At 42.4% G+C, this 16,745-nt stretch overlaps 1 protein-coding gene across 2 annotated transcripts in view; it reads left to right on the top strand.

Annotated features, from left to right (window-relative positions):
• MTHFD1 (methylenetetrahydrofolate dehydrogenase, cyclohydrolase and formyltetrahydrofolate synthetase 1) overlaps nt 1-16,745 on the top strand; it is a 77,781-nt gene that overhangs the window by 38,637 nt on the left and 22,399 nt on the right. The window contains exons 9-16 of one of the 2 annotated variants that reach the window (XM_023232167.3): nt 3,819-3,943; nt 4,755-4,852; nt 5,044-5,217; nt 6,368-6,504; nt 9,196-9,242; nt 10,515-10,622; nt 10,770-10,844; nt 14,514-14,616. In XM_023232167.3, the coding sequence (XP_023087935.1) occupies nt 3,819-3,943; nt 4,755-4,852; nt 5,044-5,217; nt 6,368-6,504; nt 9,196-9,242; nt 10,515-10,622; nt 10,770-10,844; nt 14,514-14,616 (867 nt within the window). The remainder of the gene's footprint in view (nt 1-3,818; nt 3,944-4,754; nt 4,853-5,043; nt 5,218-6,367; nt 6,505-9,195; nt 9,243-10,514; nt 10,623-10,769; nt 10,845-14,513; nt 14,617-16,745) is intronic. The other variant, XM_023232172.1, reaches the window with a different exon arrangement.

Here is a 16,745-nt window from a genome sequence, read left to right as displayed (position 1 = left end):
TTGCCATGTTCACCTTTGGGCATGGACCTCTGAGCCTCTTCCTTCTTACTTGCCAGACTCCTTAGCCTCACACTAACTTCAGTGACCTCTGCAGCCTGTGATCTCACTTGTGTGTGGTGAATACCTGTCTTCAACTTGTAAAGTGGACCACTTTCTCTTCCCTGCAGATGCCTCATTTGTCCTTTGTAGTTCCCATCCCTGCATTCTTAGTGGAGTGGGCTATTCTTTCAAACAGAAAACTTCACAGAACAATACGGCAAAACTTGTATGCGTCCTCATAGATTCAAGAAAGGAACTATCTTTAACTGAGCAACTATTGTGTATCAAGCACAATGCCAGGCCTTGGGCTGCACAACTGAATAAGGTTCAACTTGACCTTCACCTTCAGCTTCTTCCTCCCTGTCATGTCTGTTCTTCCTTCCAAACCTTGTTTGATTTCCCCTTATCAAGGGATGATCTTTCTTTCTCTCCCTCCCTCCTCTCCCATAGAACATGTGTATTGTATCTTTTACTATATGTGTCTCACGTGTGGCATCCTGTGCTCTCCTACCTAGATAGCTCCTCAAGGGCAGTGGTCACTGTGGCGCCACATCCAGCCTCCTGCCATCTGACCACTGGCACTCATATCTGTTGAATTGTTGAAGGGAGTTATAGCAAGAATAGTCTTTTTTCTCCCTTCCCATCTCAAGTTTCAGATGTAGACGCTGAGCTGCCAGGAACATTAGTCACTGTCAAGCCTTCACCGTTTTTAACCTCCCTCCCACTCTCCCCACCGTGCTTTTAAGACAGTAGCTCATAATTGATCACTCATTTTCTTGTAGTGTAATTATCTAACAGGCGATAAAGAAATTGCTCTCCTACAACTCCTCACTTTGAATACTTGCGATATGACGTTCAAGCTCAGTCTGTTTAAAACCTTGCATCTTCTGTAACATATTTCTGCTTTTGGCATTTTTTTTTTTTTTTTTTTTTTTGGATTACATGTGAGAGATGGAGAAGAAAAACTTGGGTGGGGATCTGGAGTCTCGCAGATAGGTAGGAAATGTTGACTTAAACATGAAACTTGCCATCCCGTTCACATTAATTTCTTACGTAGACAATAAAATATGAATAAAATCAAAGCAGTATCTTCCCTCCTGGTCAACAGTGTTTTTACTGGTAATTTGCATATAGGCAAATGAATGTTGATAAAGCTGAATGTTATTGTGTCCCCCAAAGGATGGCAGAATCACTCAGTTACAGACCAGCAAATGGGCTGCAGGACCTAAAGACTGATATTTGCATATGTTCATTTTAGAAGCAACATATTCTACCACCGAGGTACTTCTTGGTTCATATTTTAATTACTTAAATAGTTTGCATGGTCCACTCAGGGATAACATTGTAAGTCACTTGCCAAATTAAGAGTGAATCAAGGTGTGTATACCTTTTCCAAAGATGGAATATTTTTAAAGATTCAAGTGCAGGGCAGAAAGTATTGGCCAGAGAAACACATAAAAGTGTTCTTCCTGCTTGGCTTACTAAAGATAAATTGAGAAGGGCCAAATCAATAGTGTTTTATTTGGAAGGGTTAAAAAGAGGGAACAGATTCCCCACCCTACTCCAGTCCAGTCTCAACCTATCCAGTGTAGCTGCTTCTGGACTGGCCTCTATTATTAGGGTCCCCAAATTAAATGTAAAAGAGTCAGGGCTCAGCTGGATCTTTAGTTGAATTTTGTACATGTAATTTGGCAAGGAAAGAGAAATTCTGGGGCTGGGGGTAGATAACCAAAATGTTTGCTCATTACTGAGGTCATATACTTAGGTTGAGCAGTGGTCACTTTTTCCACTGACCACATCATCCTATCATGAAGCACTGCGTATTTAGCAGTGCCTCGTCAACCCTGACAGTATTTGGTTTAGGAGCAAAACTGAACTCATCCAGTGCTGCGCTTACTCGTGTGGTCAAGATATGTGTCTCTTATCTGTGGGAAAATGAAAATGACTAACATTAACACATAGAAATAGATGCAGCAGGTATTTCAAGCTAACTACATGTGAAGACTATTGAAACTTGTACAGAGGGCAAACCTCTATCTATATTTCCTTGGCATTTTGAAATGACTCTAGGGGCTGTGAGAGAAAATGTTCTGCCATAGTTTGCTGCTTTATAATCTTCTAGAAACCTGAAACCATCCCAATCAGTTGTGTTTACCAGCTCCTTTTACTCCATATAAAAAATATCTTACGTATCTGTGGTGGAAAGAGAAACTCTTGCATTTGGAGGTTGCTTTTTCAATTTCAGTAATGTACACATTTTCTCATTTTGCCCTCAGCAAACTTGTGATAGGTAGTGTTAAGCCTTCTTTGCATTTTGGACTTCAGATTAATATGGAGCCCACAGGAGCTGCAGAACTAACTTTTTTTTTGTTTTTTTTTTTGAGCTGGAATTTCGCTCTTGTTGCCCAGGCTGGAGTGCAATGCTCACTGCAACCTCTGCCTCCCGGGTTCCTGACTCCTGAGTCTCCTGCCTCAGCCTCTGAGTAGCTGGGATTACAGGTGCCTGCCACCACCCCCAGCTGATTTTTTAAAATATTTTTAGTAGAGACAGCGTTTCACCATGTTGGCCAGGCTGGTCTCAAACTCCTGACTTCAGGTGATCCACCCACCTTGGCCTCCCAAAGTGCTGGCATTACAGGTGTGAGCCACCACGCCTGGCCCTAACTTTTAATAAAAGAGCTGATGCTACACCTAATCTCTTTTTATTTATTTATTTATTTTTTTGAGACGGAGTCTCGCTCTGTCGCCTAGGCTGGAGTGCAGTGGCGTGATCCCCGCTCACTGCAAGCTCCACCCCCCGGGTTCATGCCATTCTCCTGCCTCAGCCTCCCAAGTAGCTGGGACTACAGGCACCCGCCAGCACACCCAGCTAATTTTTTTGTATTTTTAGTAGAGACGGGGTTTCACAGTGTTAGCCAAGATGGTCTCAATCTCCTGACCTTGTGATCCGCCCGCCTCGGCCTCCCAAAGTGCCTGCTAATCTCTTAATTCTGGCTTCTTGCCTCCACCTTGGAGCTTCTTCTCAGTTGTGGCAATCTGATCAGAGAGAAATGGTGATGTCGCTACGACTACCAGATGCATCCTGGGAGCCTTATTGCTTCGAGGTCTAGGCCCGCCCCCAGCCCCTCCTGGAAGTGCACTGAAGCCAAGTGTAGGATGTTCTTTGTGTGAGTGAGCAATGATGCATCACTGGGTTTTGTTCTCTTGAATAGCTATTCTCTGCTGGTAAGATTTGTAGTTGTTCTTGTGTCCTTTTAAGGGAAGTGTAATTATATTCTTTGCCTTTAGCATACATTTAAGTAGCTGTATCTTTGGAATTGGATGTCGAATTGTTCCTCCAGCTCACACATGGAGCTCACAAAATGCTGACAGTTGCTGTAGAAACGATATCTGGCAGCTGTGACAGAGTTGGAGCTTTGTGCACCCAAAAAATTTCCTTTGTAGGCTTTGGCAAATTAACATTTTAAAAGGTGCTCATTATATACTGGGTAGTTTGGTTTTAAGAATAAAAAACAGTTGGCATTTTATTTGCCAGCTGAGAGACTACAGAAGGATTCTCCAGGTTCTGAAAAACCACTTATGCATCTTGTGAATTTTTGCAGGTAAAATAATTTTCTCCCTAAGAAATAGCAAGCATCTGTCATTCCATAGCTTTTAAGTTAAGTAGGCACTGGAGCCTGATGGGACTTACACACCCTAAAATTCTGCTGAGTTTTTGTCGTAACTGATCACCAGGATTAATTCTGAGACTTAGCTTTGATTTCTCCCCACTTGACCAGATGATAAAACAAATGGGAGAAAAGTTGTGGGTGATGTGGCATACGACGAGGCCAAAGAGAGGGCGAGCTTCATCACTCCTGTTCCTGGCGGCGTAGGGCCCATGACGGTTGCAATGCTCATGCAGGTACTTGTGAATAAAAGTTTCTATAAGAGTTCTGAAAAGCTGATTGAGTTTTGGCTGCCTTTCTCCCCAAGTAGAAATGTCAAAAACCTACTCAGAAGTTAAGTAAAGATGTGAATTTATTGAGAAAAAGGGAAGGGAAGAACAGAGAAATAAGATCAGGCACATTCATAGAGGAAAGTAGGGATGGCATAATTCCAATCTCTTTTGGAATATAATAACTTTGAAAGAAGAAAAGTGCAATCACCCTGGTTTGGCCAGGTCTGTTTTGGTGTGCCTTCCCTTTCTTTTTCTTTTCTTTTTTTTTTTTTTGAGACGGAGTTTTTCTCGTGTTGCCCAAGCTGGAGTGCAATGGTGCGATCTTAGCTCACTGCAACTTCTGCCTCCCGGGTTCAGCTGATTCTCCTGCCTCAGCCTCCTGAGTAGCTGGGACTACAGGTGTGCGCCACCATGCCCGGCGAGTTTTGTATTTTTAGTAGAGATGGGGATTTCTCCACGTTGGTCAGGCTGGTCTCAAACTCCCAAACTCAAGTGATCCACTCACCTCGGCCTTCCAAAGTGCTGGGATTACAGGTGTGAGCCACTGCGCCTGACCTGCTTTGCCTTTCTAACATGCACCAGCTGACAGGGGCCAGGCAAGCAGCCCCAAAGCATGTTAGGTGCCTGTTGACTCTGACCTCAGATGGAGGGATGGTAATAAGTGGGTGTGAAGCAGTTCATTTTGTGATTGAACTGGAGTGACCTGGAGCTTGAAACTGAAGTAAGGATTAAAATAACCACCTCTTCTAAGATTCATTTATTTCATTTTGTTTAGAGCACAGTAGAGAGTGCCAAGCGTTTCCGGGAGAAATTTAAGCCAGGAAAGTGGATGATTCAATATAACAACCTTAACCTCAAGACACCTGTTCCAAGGTAAAAATAAAATTTTACTGATTTAAAACTTTGTGAATTGTTCGTTTTTAGTTGAAAGATACTGTGGGTGCACATATGCTCCCTCTGAAGGCGCCATCGGTGGTTGGGGTTGGGTTGGGGGCTTGTTACTACTGTGGGATTAATTAAACTCAGTGGATAGACATTAATACCTATTTTCTATATTTCCAAAGTGACATTGATATATCACGATCTTGTAAACTGAAGCCCATTGGTAAGCTGGCTCGAGAAATTGGTCTGCTGTCTGAAGAGGTAGAATTATATGGTGAAACAAAGGCCAAAGTTCTGCTGTCAGCACTAGAGCGCCTGAGGCACCGGCCTGATGGGAAATACGTGGTGGTGACTGGGTATGGTTTTTATTCATGTTGCCATCCAAATCTTCCTATCAGTCCTGATCGTTCATACCAGGCGTTGCATTTGCACTTTGCACATGTATGTAGAGGTGCCTTTAATTTGATTTTAGCATTTTTACCCATATTTGATCTCATTTGATCCTTATAGCAATCCTGAGAGGTAGGTAAGAATAGATGATAATCACAGATGAGAAAATTGGTCAAGGTTATCCATCTGGTAAGTGGAAGAGTTTGGTCTTAAAACCCGGTCTTAAGATAGAATCACCTTTTGTTGTTGTTGTTTTTGAGATGGAGTCTCGCTCTGTTGCCCAGGCTGGAGTGCAGTGGCATGACCTTGGCTCACCACAACCTCTGTCTCCCGAGTTCAAGCGACTCTCTTGCCCTAGCATCCTGAGTAGCTGGGCTACAGGTGTGAGCCACCACGCCCAGCTAATTTTTGTATTTTTAGTAGAGACTGTGTTTCACTATGTTGGCCAGACTGGTCTCGAACTCCTGACCTTGTGATCCACCCACCTCGGCCTCCCAAAGTGCTGGGATTACAGGCGTGAGCCACCGCACCCGGCCAGAATCACCTTTTTGAACCCAAAATTCATTAATTCAATGGATCTACTAAGCACTCACTTTTATTGCTGGGCTGAGGTTATATTAAAAAGCTAGTTTTTGAGAATATAAAATGAGAAATTAAAATTATAGCTGTGTCTCTACAAGATAAAGTATATTTGCTTCTTACAGCAAGAAGAGCTAAAATACAGGAATCATTTTTGTTTTCTTAATTTAAAGTTTTTTGGAAATTACAACTAAGACTCTTGAAAAAGATGTCTTTCAGGGCTTTTGTCTTTCTTTTTCTTTGTCTTTTCTTTCTTTTTTTTTCTTTAAGAGATGGAGTTTTGCTCTGTTGCCCAGGCTGGAGTGCAGTGGTGCAGTCATAGCTTACTGTAGCTTGGAACTCCTGGGCTCAAGTGATCCTCTTACCTCAGCCTCCTGTATAGCTGGGACTACAGGCATATACTGCTATGCCTCACTTTGTTTTTCTTAATCTTTAGATTACGAGTCATTCTCTAGGGTCTGCTAGGTGTGATTTAGTGATTCAAGTACACTTCATTTAATTCTTTAAACCTTTTTCTCTTTTGCTTTTGTCTTGAAGAATAACTCCAACACCCCTGGGAGAAGGGAAAAGCACAACTACAATTGGGCTAGTGCAAGCCCTTGGTGCCCATCTCTACCAGAACGTCTTTGCATGTGTGCGACAGCCGTCTCAGGGTCCCACCTTTGGAATAAAAGGTACTAGTGAGACTGGACCGTGGGTGATGACAGGGGACCTGCTTCTCCTTCAGTCCTCCCAGGCCCATGTGACCTATGATACTTATGAGGTTTTGACTCATTTCAGCACCAGAAATGTCATTCTCACAAACGACTGTGACTATGCTTTTGATGAAGGCTGTCATTGGATCTCCCCAGCTCCTGCTGTCACTGTTTGCCACTGCACAGGGATTCTCGGGGATGGGTGATATGTAGCTGGGGGTGCTTTTATTTGACCCTCATAGTCCACTGCCACAGTAACAATAAAGGTTATCATAGCTACTGATCATCTTACGGACACTCTAGAGACAATGACAAACCCCACAGATGTTTCACTTTGTTGGAAATAAGAAAAGCCTCCCCTTATTGAATATACGCGTTGTGCCAGATATTGTGCTGACCAGTTTTTGCGTATTATTTTATCATCCAGTATAAGATAGTATTGTCACCATTTTACAATAGCAGCAACTGGGACTTCAGAGGTGACTTGGTCAAAGGCACCTGTATTAAGTACCAGAGTGATTCTTCCGTGTCTATTTCAAGCTCTAAACTAGTACTATACTCATACTTTACCCTCAGATTTTTATTGCTGCAGTACTATGAACTTGTGTTTTTTTTTTTTTTTTTTGAGACAGGGTCTCACTCACCCTGTCGCCCAGGTTGGAATGCAGTGGCGCGATCTGGGCACACTGCAACCTCTCCACCTTCTGGGTTCAAGAGATTCTTCTGCCACAGCCTCCCAAGTAGCTGGGATTACAGGTGTGCACGACCACGCCTGGCTAATTTTTGTATTTTTGGTAGAGATGGGGTTTCACCATTTTGGCCAGGCTGGTCTTGTACTTCTAACCTCAAGTGATCTGCCTGTCTCAGCCTTCCAGATTGCTAGGACTATAGGCATGAGCCACCATGCCAAGATGCTATCTTAATTAAAATAATTTTTATTAATTATGATAGGTTCTTAGAGTTAGCTTTCTCTGCTTGGTGACAGGGTATCACATTTTGCTTGTTTTAGCAATTATTGCAAATGTTGACACCGGGTACACCTTCACCCTTCCACCTTTTTTTTTTTTTTTTGGAGATGGAGTCTTGCTCTGTTGCCCAGACCGGAGTGCAGTGGCATGATCTTGGCTCACTACAACCTCCGCCTCCTGGTTTCAAGTGATTCTCCTGCCCCAGCCTCCCGAGTAGTTGGGACTACAGGTGCGTGCCACCATGTCTGGCTAATTTTTGTGTTTTTAGTAGAGATAGGGTTTCACTATGTTGGCCAGGCTGGTCTTGAACTCCTGACCTTGTGATCTGCCCGCCTCGGCCTCCCAATGTGCTGGGATTATAGGCGTGAGCCACCGTTCCCAGCCCACCCTTCCACCTGTTTTATAAATGTAATCACTTAGTTCTGCTCTTGAGCTTGTCTTAACCCCCTTTCAACTTCAGCACGAGCTATTCCTTATTCTGCTTATTGAACTCTTTATTTTCCTTTTACTCTTATTGCAAATTGCCTCACTGCACGGTCTCTGCCTCACAAAAATGAAATACATATTAATAAATCTCTGGGCTGGGTGAAGTGGCTCATGCCTGAAATCCCAGCACTTTGGGAGGTCAAGGTAGGTGTATTACTTGAGGCCAGGAGTTCAAGACCAGCCAGGCCAACATGGCAAACCCCGTCTCTATTAAAAACACAAAAATTAGCTGGGCATGGTGGTACGTGCCTGTAATCCCAACCCATTACCCTCCAGCCTGTGAGACAGTATGAGACTCTGTCTAAAAATATATATATATATATCTGATTTACATTTATTGCACTGATAACATGATAACCTGGACATTTTTGAGACACGGTCTTGTTCTGTCTGGAGTCCCAGCTCAGGCTGGAGTGCAGTGGCATGATCATAACTCACTGCAGCCTTGATCTCCCAGGCTAGGATTACAGGCATGAGCAGCCATGCTTGGTGTCCTGGACATTTTTAACTGGCTTTTGGCTAATACAGATTGAGCATCAGAAATCTAGAAACCTGAAATCTGAAAGGCTCCAGAATTCTAAACTTTTTGAGTGCTGACACGATGCTCAAAGGATATGCTCATTGGATCATTTCAGATTTTAAGTCGTGGATTTGGGATGCTGGATCATTATGATGCAAATATTCCAACATCTGAAAAACAAAAACCCAAATCCAAAACCCAAATCCAAGCATTTTAAATAAGGGATACTCAACCTGTAATCCAAGTATAAATCTAGCAATCAGGCTGCTTTCTAACAGCCTAATTTAGGAAATATATCTCTATTTAGGAAAAATTGCAGCCTTTGTGTTAGGTGTATGTACTTTAAATATTTCTGTTTTAAAAGCCAAAGAAGTTTTATGAGAGTAGGAAATTGAACAGGTTTGCCTTTATGTAACTGTCAGCTGGGTGTTTTAACAAATGCCGGTAATCACAAGGAACCTATTTCTAAAGATAATGAGTAGGTATATATTTGTTCATGGTTTTGTCATTGAAACTCAAATTTCAATTGAGAAACTACTTAGTATTAGAAAACACTTGATCAAAACTGTCCAAATGATTGTAAAAGGTAAATAAATACATGTGCTTAGTAGTTGCAATAATGCATTTGCATTTATTTGATTTCTGTCATTGGAGAAGCATGCTTAACTGAGTCCCTACCCTTGACCTGTCCCCTAGGTGGCGCTGCAGGAGGAGGTTACTCCCAGGTCATTCCTATGGAAGAGGTAAAGTATTTGGGGATTTGGCTGAATTAGATCCTTTTTTTTTTCTTTTTTCTCTTTGGCTGAATTAGATGCCTTTTTTTCCCCAAGATGGAGTCCTGCTCTGTTGCCCAGAGCTGGAGTGCCATCGCACGATCTCCGCTCACTGCAACCTCTGCTTCCCAGGTTCAAGCAATTCTCCTGCGTCAGCCTCCAGAGTAGCTGGGATTACGGGCACACCACCACGCCTAGCTAATTTTGTATTTTTAGTAGAGACGGAGTTTCACCGTGTTGGCCACGCTAATCTTGAACTCCTGACCTCGTGATCCGCCCGCCTCAGCCTCCCAAAGTGCTGGGATTACAGGCGTGAGCCACCGCGCCCAGCCTAGATTCTTTATTATAGCTTTTTCTCTCTGGAAATTAGCCTTTTTTATAGAGCTCTTAGTGGACAAATGACTTGTTTCCCAGCAGAAGCAACACCTAGGGGGAAAACAACTTAATTTGTAGACTTGTGATACAGCTTGGTTTCAAACTTTGGCTTTCAGTGGGAATGATCATTATAAGCAAATCACCAAATGAAGCATGGTATTGGGAAGCACCAACACACAGTGAATTCAGAATTCATTTATGTAACAGCAGAAATAGGAACAGTGCATAGACATAGAGTTGGTGCTGCTCCCGTGCACTTCTCGCTGTTTCAAGGTGTGTCCTCAGTAACCCAGTGTTGCTGTTGATCCCAGTGGTGTGGTATTTGTGGTCTCTGGACATCTCATTTTGGAAAAGCTGCAAGTTCTGTATTTGGGAGGCGATTCTTCTGCAGACAGATAATTGGTCATTTATGTTTTCTTTTTTTTTTTGAGACAAAGTCTCCCTCTGTGGCCCAGGCTGGAGTGCAGTGGTGTGATCTTGGGTCACTGCAACCTCCGCCTCCCAGGTTCTCCTGTCTCAGCCATCCAGGTAGCTGGGATTACAGGTGTGCGCCACCACACTTGGCTAATTTTTGTGTTTTTAGTAGAAGTGGGGTTTCACCATGTTGCCCAGGGTAGTCTTGAACTTCTGGCCTCAAGTGATCTGCCCACCTCAGCCTCCCAAAGTGCTAGTATTATAGTTGTGAGCCACCATGCCCAGCCAGTCATTTATGTTTTCAAGAACTCCCTGTATTGGGTGTTTGTCCACTAGCTGGGCTGCCTTCAGTATTCCATTGGCTTTAAAATAGGGATTGAGCTTTGCAATAGAATGAAAGTTGGAGAGAGACAGAGCAGCTGGGAGACTAATGTGGCTTCTGTTCTTTTGTAGTTTAATCTCCATCTCACAGGTGACATCCATGCCATCACTGCAGCTAATAACCTCGTTGCTGCGGCCATTGATGCTCGGATATTTCATGAACTGACCCAGACAGACAAGGTAGGATGCCAAAGCTCCATGAATCCCATTGAACACTTTTGAAAGTATTGAACCATCTGAATTAGTGTTGGTCTCTTGGGTGCTGAGGATGCAGGTAGCAAGGCAATGGGGTTCCTCTCATTTTAAAGCTCCTTTCTTTTCTTTAAGGCTCTCTTTAATCGTTTGGTGCCATCAGTAAATGGAGTGAGAAAGTTCTCTGATATCCAAATCCGAAGGTTAAAGGTAAGCTTTTTTTCTTCCACATTTTTTATATTGTGTGGAATCTAGAATCTGATCATTGATTAGGACATAAAAGTCTTCTTGGAGTAGCCTATTTTAGATGAAGTTACATCAGTAATCATAGTCTTAAAGTCGTGATATACCTAGCAAAGATCGATGGTAGAGGTTATTTCTCATTTATCTATAGTTTAGAAGTGGCTAGCGTGGAATAAATAGAACACTGACAACCTGCCCTCAGCTAAGAAAAAAACGACACTTCCTTTATAACATGAACAAGAGTCAGGATGCCATCGTGGCAGTGTAGCAGCCTTTGGAGTTTGCATCATTGGGACCTTAAGCAAATTTGTTAAATGACTTCTCTGTTCACTCGTCTGTAAAATAATACTTGCCTTCCCCTGAATAGATAAGGGTCTGTGTTAAACAGTTAGAAGCGTGGTTATATCTATATGTTATTTGAATTTCTGTAACAAATATACAGTTAGTAAGCATACACCATACCACCTGACCCAGAAATCTCACCCAAAGTAAATCTCTGTTCACATAAAAATCTGTACATTAATGTTTTTAGCAGCTCTATTAATAATTTCCCAAAACTGGGACTAATCTAAATGTCTTTCAGTGGATGAATAAATAAACAAACTGGTACATCCATACAATAAAAATAAATGAGCTATTGATACAAACAACAACTTGGATGAATTTATGCTGGGCAAAAGAAGCCAGTCTCAAAAGCTTGCATATTGCATGACTCCATTTGTATGATATTCTCAATAAAAGAAAATTATAGTGCTAGGGAACAGATCAATAGATGCTAACGGTGTGGATGAGCGAGGGTATGACCGTAAAGGAATAGCAAAAGAGAGGTGTTTTGTTTTGTTTTTTGTTTTCTTTTTTGAGACAGGGTCTCTCTCTGTACCCAGGCTGGAGTGCAGAGGCACAATCACAGCTCACTAAAGCTTCCACCTTCCAGGTTCAAGCAATCCTCTCACCTTAGCCTCCTGAGTACCTAGGACTATAGGTGCACACACCACCACACCTGGCTAATTTTTTACTTTATTTTTTGTAGAGACCTTGTCTCACCATGTTGCCCAGGCTGGTCTCAAACTCCTGGTTTCAAGCGATGGTCCTGCCTCAGCCTCCCAAAGTATTGGGATTACTGGCGTGAGCCACCACGTTTGGCCACAGGGATTTTTTGTTTTTGTTTTCTGTTTTTTAATTTTTCAAAAATGTATTGGTTTTGTTTGTTTGTTTGTTTGTTTAAGACAGAGTCTCACTCCGTCTCCCAGGCTGGAGTGCAATGGTGTGATCTCAGCTCACTACAACCTCCACCTCCCAGGTTCAAGCAGTTCTCCTGCCTCAGCCTCCTGAATAGCTGGGGTTACAGGTACCTGCCTACCATGTCCAGCTAAATTTGGTATGTTTAGTAGAGATAGGGTTTCACCATGTTGGCCAGGCTGGTCTCGAACTCCTGACCTCAGGTGATCCATCTGCCTTGGCCTCCCATAGTGCTGGGATTACAGGCATGAGCAAGGTTTTACTCTGTCACCCAGGCTGGATTGCAGTGGTGCAATCACATCTCACTACAGCCTCGACCTCCAGGACTCAAGTGATTCTCCCACCTCAGCCAACTAGGTAGCTGAGACTATAGCCAGGTACCACCATGCCCAGATTTTTGTATATTGTGTAGAGACCGGGTTTTGCCGTGTTGCCCAGGCTGGTCTCAAGCTCCTGGGCTCAAGCGATCTGCCCACCTTGACATACCAAAGTGCTGGCATTACATGCATGAACCACTGAGCCCAGCTTTTTTCTTTTCTTTTTTTTTTTTTTTAAGAGATGAGAAGGCTGGGCATGGTGGCTCACACCTGTAATCCCAGCACTTTGGGCAGCCGAGGCAAGCGGATCACCTGAGGTCAGGAGTTTGAGACCAGCTTGACCAACATGGAGAAACCCCGTCTCTACTAAAAATACAAAATTAGCTGGGCGTGCGGCTGCATGCCTGTAGTCCCAGCTATTCAAGAGACTGATGCAGGAGAATCGCTTGAACCCGGGAGGCAGAAGTTGCAGTGAGCTGAGGATGCCCCACTGCACTCCAGCCTGGGTGACAGAGCTAGACTCCGTCTCAAAAAAGAAAATTGGACTTGTGTTTTACAACACTTCTTGGTCACTATGATACTATGATTATTTAGGTCTAGGCTTAGGGAAATCTGCTGCTCAGTTATAGGGACAAACATGTTAATAATACCTTTGTACGTGTGTGAGTAATGTGAATTTGCAGATATTGGGATAAAATCACTTTTGTCAGACCCAGAAAAAACAGGGCTGGGAAGACACGAAGAAGAGGAGGCTCACACTTACATGTCTGTGATAAGAACTGTTTGCAAGGCCTGTAATCCCAGCACTTTGGGAGGCCAAGGCAGGAGGATGACTTGAGCCCAGGAGTTCGAGACCAGCCTGAGCAATGAAGCAAAACCTCGTCTCTACAAAAAATTTTAAAAATGAGCCAGGTGTGATGGCATGCACTTGTAGTTACACCCAGCTACTCGGGAGGCTAAGGCAGGAGCATCCCTTGAACCCAAAAGTTCAAGGTTGCAGTGAGCTATGATTGGGTCACTATAATCTAGCCTAAGTGACAGAATGAGACCTCGTCTCAAAAAGAAAGAGCAAAAATTGTTTCCAATGACTTAATAAAACCCCACAAGAAATCCCTTCACATCCTTCACACATCTCCTGCTTTGCACAGCTTGCATGTTTCAAATGTATACTTATGTTTCCATGACAAGACTTACCACTAGACATTCTTTAGGATGGGAGTAATTCAGATAAGATGCTCTTGAAAGGACGCTTTCCCAGTAACGGCAGCTGCACCAATGAATTGACAACTCTGCTTTGAGCTTCTGGGAGTGATGAATTCTGTATTTTTTATTTTATTTTATTTTTTATTTGAGACAGGGTCTTGCTCTTTCACCCAGGCTATAGTGCAGTGGCACAATCATGGCTCACTGTAGCCTCGACCTGAACTCTGAACTCTGTTTCTAAGCAGACTACGTGAAGCTCTCTCTCTTTTTTTTTTTTTTTTTTTTTTTTTTTGAGATGGAGTCTCACCCAGGCTGGAGTGCAGTGGCACGATCTCGGCTTACTGCAACCTCTACCTCCTGGGTTCAAGCAGTTCTCCTGCCTCAGCCTCCCAAGTAGCTGGGATTACAGTCACCCACCACCATGCCCAGCTAATTTGTGTATTTTTTAGTAGAGACAGGGTTTCACCATGTTGGCCAGGCTGATCTCGAACTCCTGACCTCAGGTGATCTGCCCGTCTCAGCCTCCCAAAGTGCTGGGATTACAGGCGTGAACCACCACAACCAGCCAAAGCTCTCCTTCATTGCTAGTAAAAGCTTTCCTTCCCTCACTACGCATATTTGTGGCATCCCAAGTTATAATCCTCATCTCTCATTCCTGAATAAACTCAACCTACTTGGAGATAATTTTTTGTAATGTCTTTTTTTAGGTTGACAGTGGGAAATAACCCCCAGCTTTCACAGGTTTTCCTTCTGAATTCAAGATGGTTTGCATTTCCTAGAGGGGATCCCATTTAGAGCTAGGGATCAAAATTTTTGTTTTACATTTATTGTGCTTCTATTTGTCTTATTTTATGTTTTCATTTTCCTACCCTTTCAGAGACTAGGCATTGAAAAGACTGACCCTACCACACTGACAGATGAAGAGATAAACAGATTTGCAAGATTGGACATTGATCCAGAAACCATAACTTGGCAAAGAGGTACCAGAGCAGTATACAAATCCCTTTTGTTTTGATTATACTGCACACCCCATACCCTCCAGAAGAGTTGTTAAAATGTGAGGCTCAGAAGCTTCCATGTTGGTATTTTACTGGCTAAGGCATGACTAAGATGGTGACATTATTTCTTTTTCTTGCCACCTCTCAGTATCTCTCCTTATTAGCTGTCATCAAATCTCTGTTCATTGGATTGGTCGAACATTTTGCTGGCTATTCAGTGTTGGCTGAAATTAGGGTAGTTAAACCAAAAATAACATTTTACAAATTTAATTTTATGCAAAAAGTTTTGGTGTCATGAAGTAGAGAAATTATGTTTAATCACTTCTTGAATCATGTGTGACCTTTATTCTTAGAACTCTTGTGTGGCATAAATGACTTGATTTTTTCTGTAGTTCTCTAGCTTACCAAAATTTTTTTTTTTTTTGGGGACAGAGTCTCCCTCTGTCGCCCAGGCTGGGCATAATCTTGGCTCACTGCAAACTTCGCCTCCCAAGTTCACACCATTCTCTTGCCTCAGCCTCCCAAGTAGCTGGGACTACAGGTGCCCGCCACCTCACCTGGCTAATTTTTTGTATTTTTAGTAGGAACGGGGTTTCACCGTGTTAGCCAGGATGGTCTCAATCCCCTGACCTCATGATCTGCCCGCCTTGGTCTCCCAAAGTGCTGGGATTATAGGCATGAGCCACTGCACCCGGCCTACCTAATCATTTTTTTACCTCATTTTATTAAATTCTCTTATAACAAATTAGGTAGCCTTCAAGGTTTAATTACTTACCAATTTAGTAAGTAGGTTGCCTGGCTTCACTGCCATATATTACTTTTCTCAATGCACAACTAGTGTAGCTTAGATTTTACTTTGCATCAACAATGCAGCTTTCTATTCTGTATCACTATTGAGAAGGAATCTTCATCCACTCATGCAGAATGCAGCTGAAGGCCAATTTATTGATTGTTTTTGTGATTTTCCTTGACTCAATAATTGTTGCTAGCTAATGGCATTTTTTAGATGACACTCTCAATGTCTAAAACCACACAGGAATTTATCTGCCTTTGCTTCAATAGCTTTAGACAAATGGTATAATATTTTATAAGGAATAAGCTAAAAGTCCATTTTGAAGATTTAGTATCCGATTTACTTTTCTTTTGCTCCGTGTCTCATTCATGTTTTCTAAGAAACTAGAGGTAGTCATACCTATTGACTGGCTATATTTTACAGAAATATTTGTTACATGAAACCTGATACTTCTTTCTTTTGAAAAATAACGGTTGGCTCTAACAACACATTACAGTAAGAGTGGGGCATGTGTGTGTGTCTGATTGCTATATAAGACACTGCTTTTGGTATGAAATTATGATAGTCTTTATGGAAAATAATTTGGCATATTATCAAGTGTCTTAAAAATGCTTCTCCTTCTTGACTCATTTAGAGTATGAACTGGGTTTTTTTGTTCATTGTGTGTGTGTGTGTGTTTTACTTTGAAATTATTTTAATTTTTAAATAGAAAACATCTTGAAAGGAAAAAAAAACCCACAAAATATATAGGCAAATTTGTACTCTGTGAGCTTCTCACATCCTCACACTTCTTCACCAATCTCTAAGATGAAAAACTCTAAAATTCTAAAACATATTCAGCCATCAACAATGATGTTACTAATAGGAATATGGATCATTTCATTTTGTGTTTCTTTGATATTGTTTGGCATTTGATACTGAAATGGCAACTCCTGTTTCCTCTCCATACTCATAGTACTCTCAGTACCTCACTTCTGACACCAGATGGGTAGTTTTTCTCTTCCACAACAATTCAACTTTTACTTCTCCAGTGGATATTGACTGAGGATCCTGTGATTTAACTCAATTCGGATACTAACTGTCTGGAGCAGATCCTATAGGTAAAGGGCTTAGTCCTACAAGACTGCCCCACTTCAGGCACGAATCGCAAGTCCAGGTTGTCACCTGTGCTTCTGACCAACTGGTTATAAACTGGAGGGTCCACACAACCCCCTGCTCAGGTTCATTTCCTAGAATGGTTCACAGAACTCAGAGAAGCATTTCACTTGTGTTCATGGTTTATTATAAAGGATACAGCTCAGAAACAACCAGATGGAAG

Source organism: Piliocolobus tephrosceles, chromosome 6, assembly GCF_002776525.5.
Source record: "Piliocolobus tephrosceles isolate RC106 chromosome 6, ASM277652v3, whole genome shotgun sequence".
In the NCBI taxonomy this organism is placed as follows: Eukaryota; Metazoa; Chordata; class Mammalia; order Primates; family Cercopithecidae; genus Piliocolobus; species Piliocolobus tephrosceles.
This window is presented reverse-complemented; position numbering and strand designations above follow the sequence as displayed.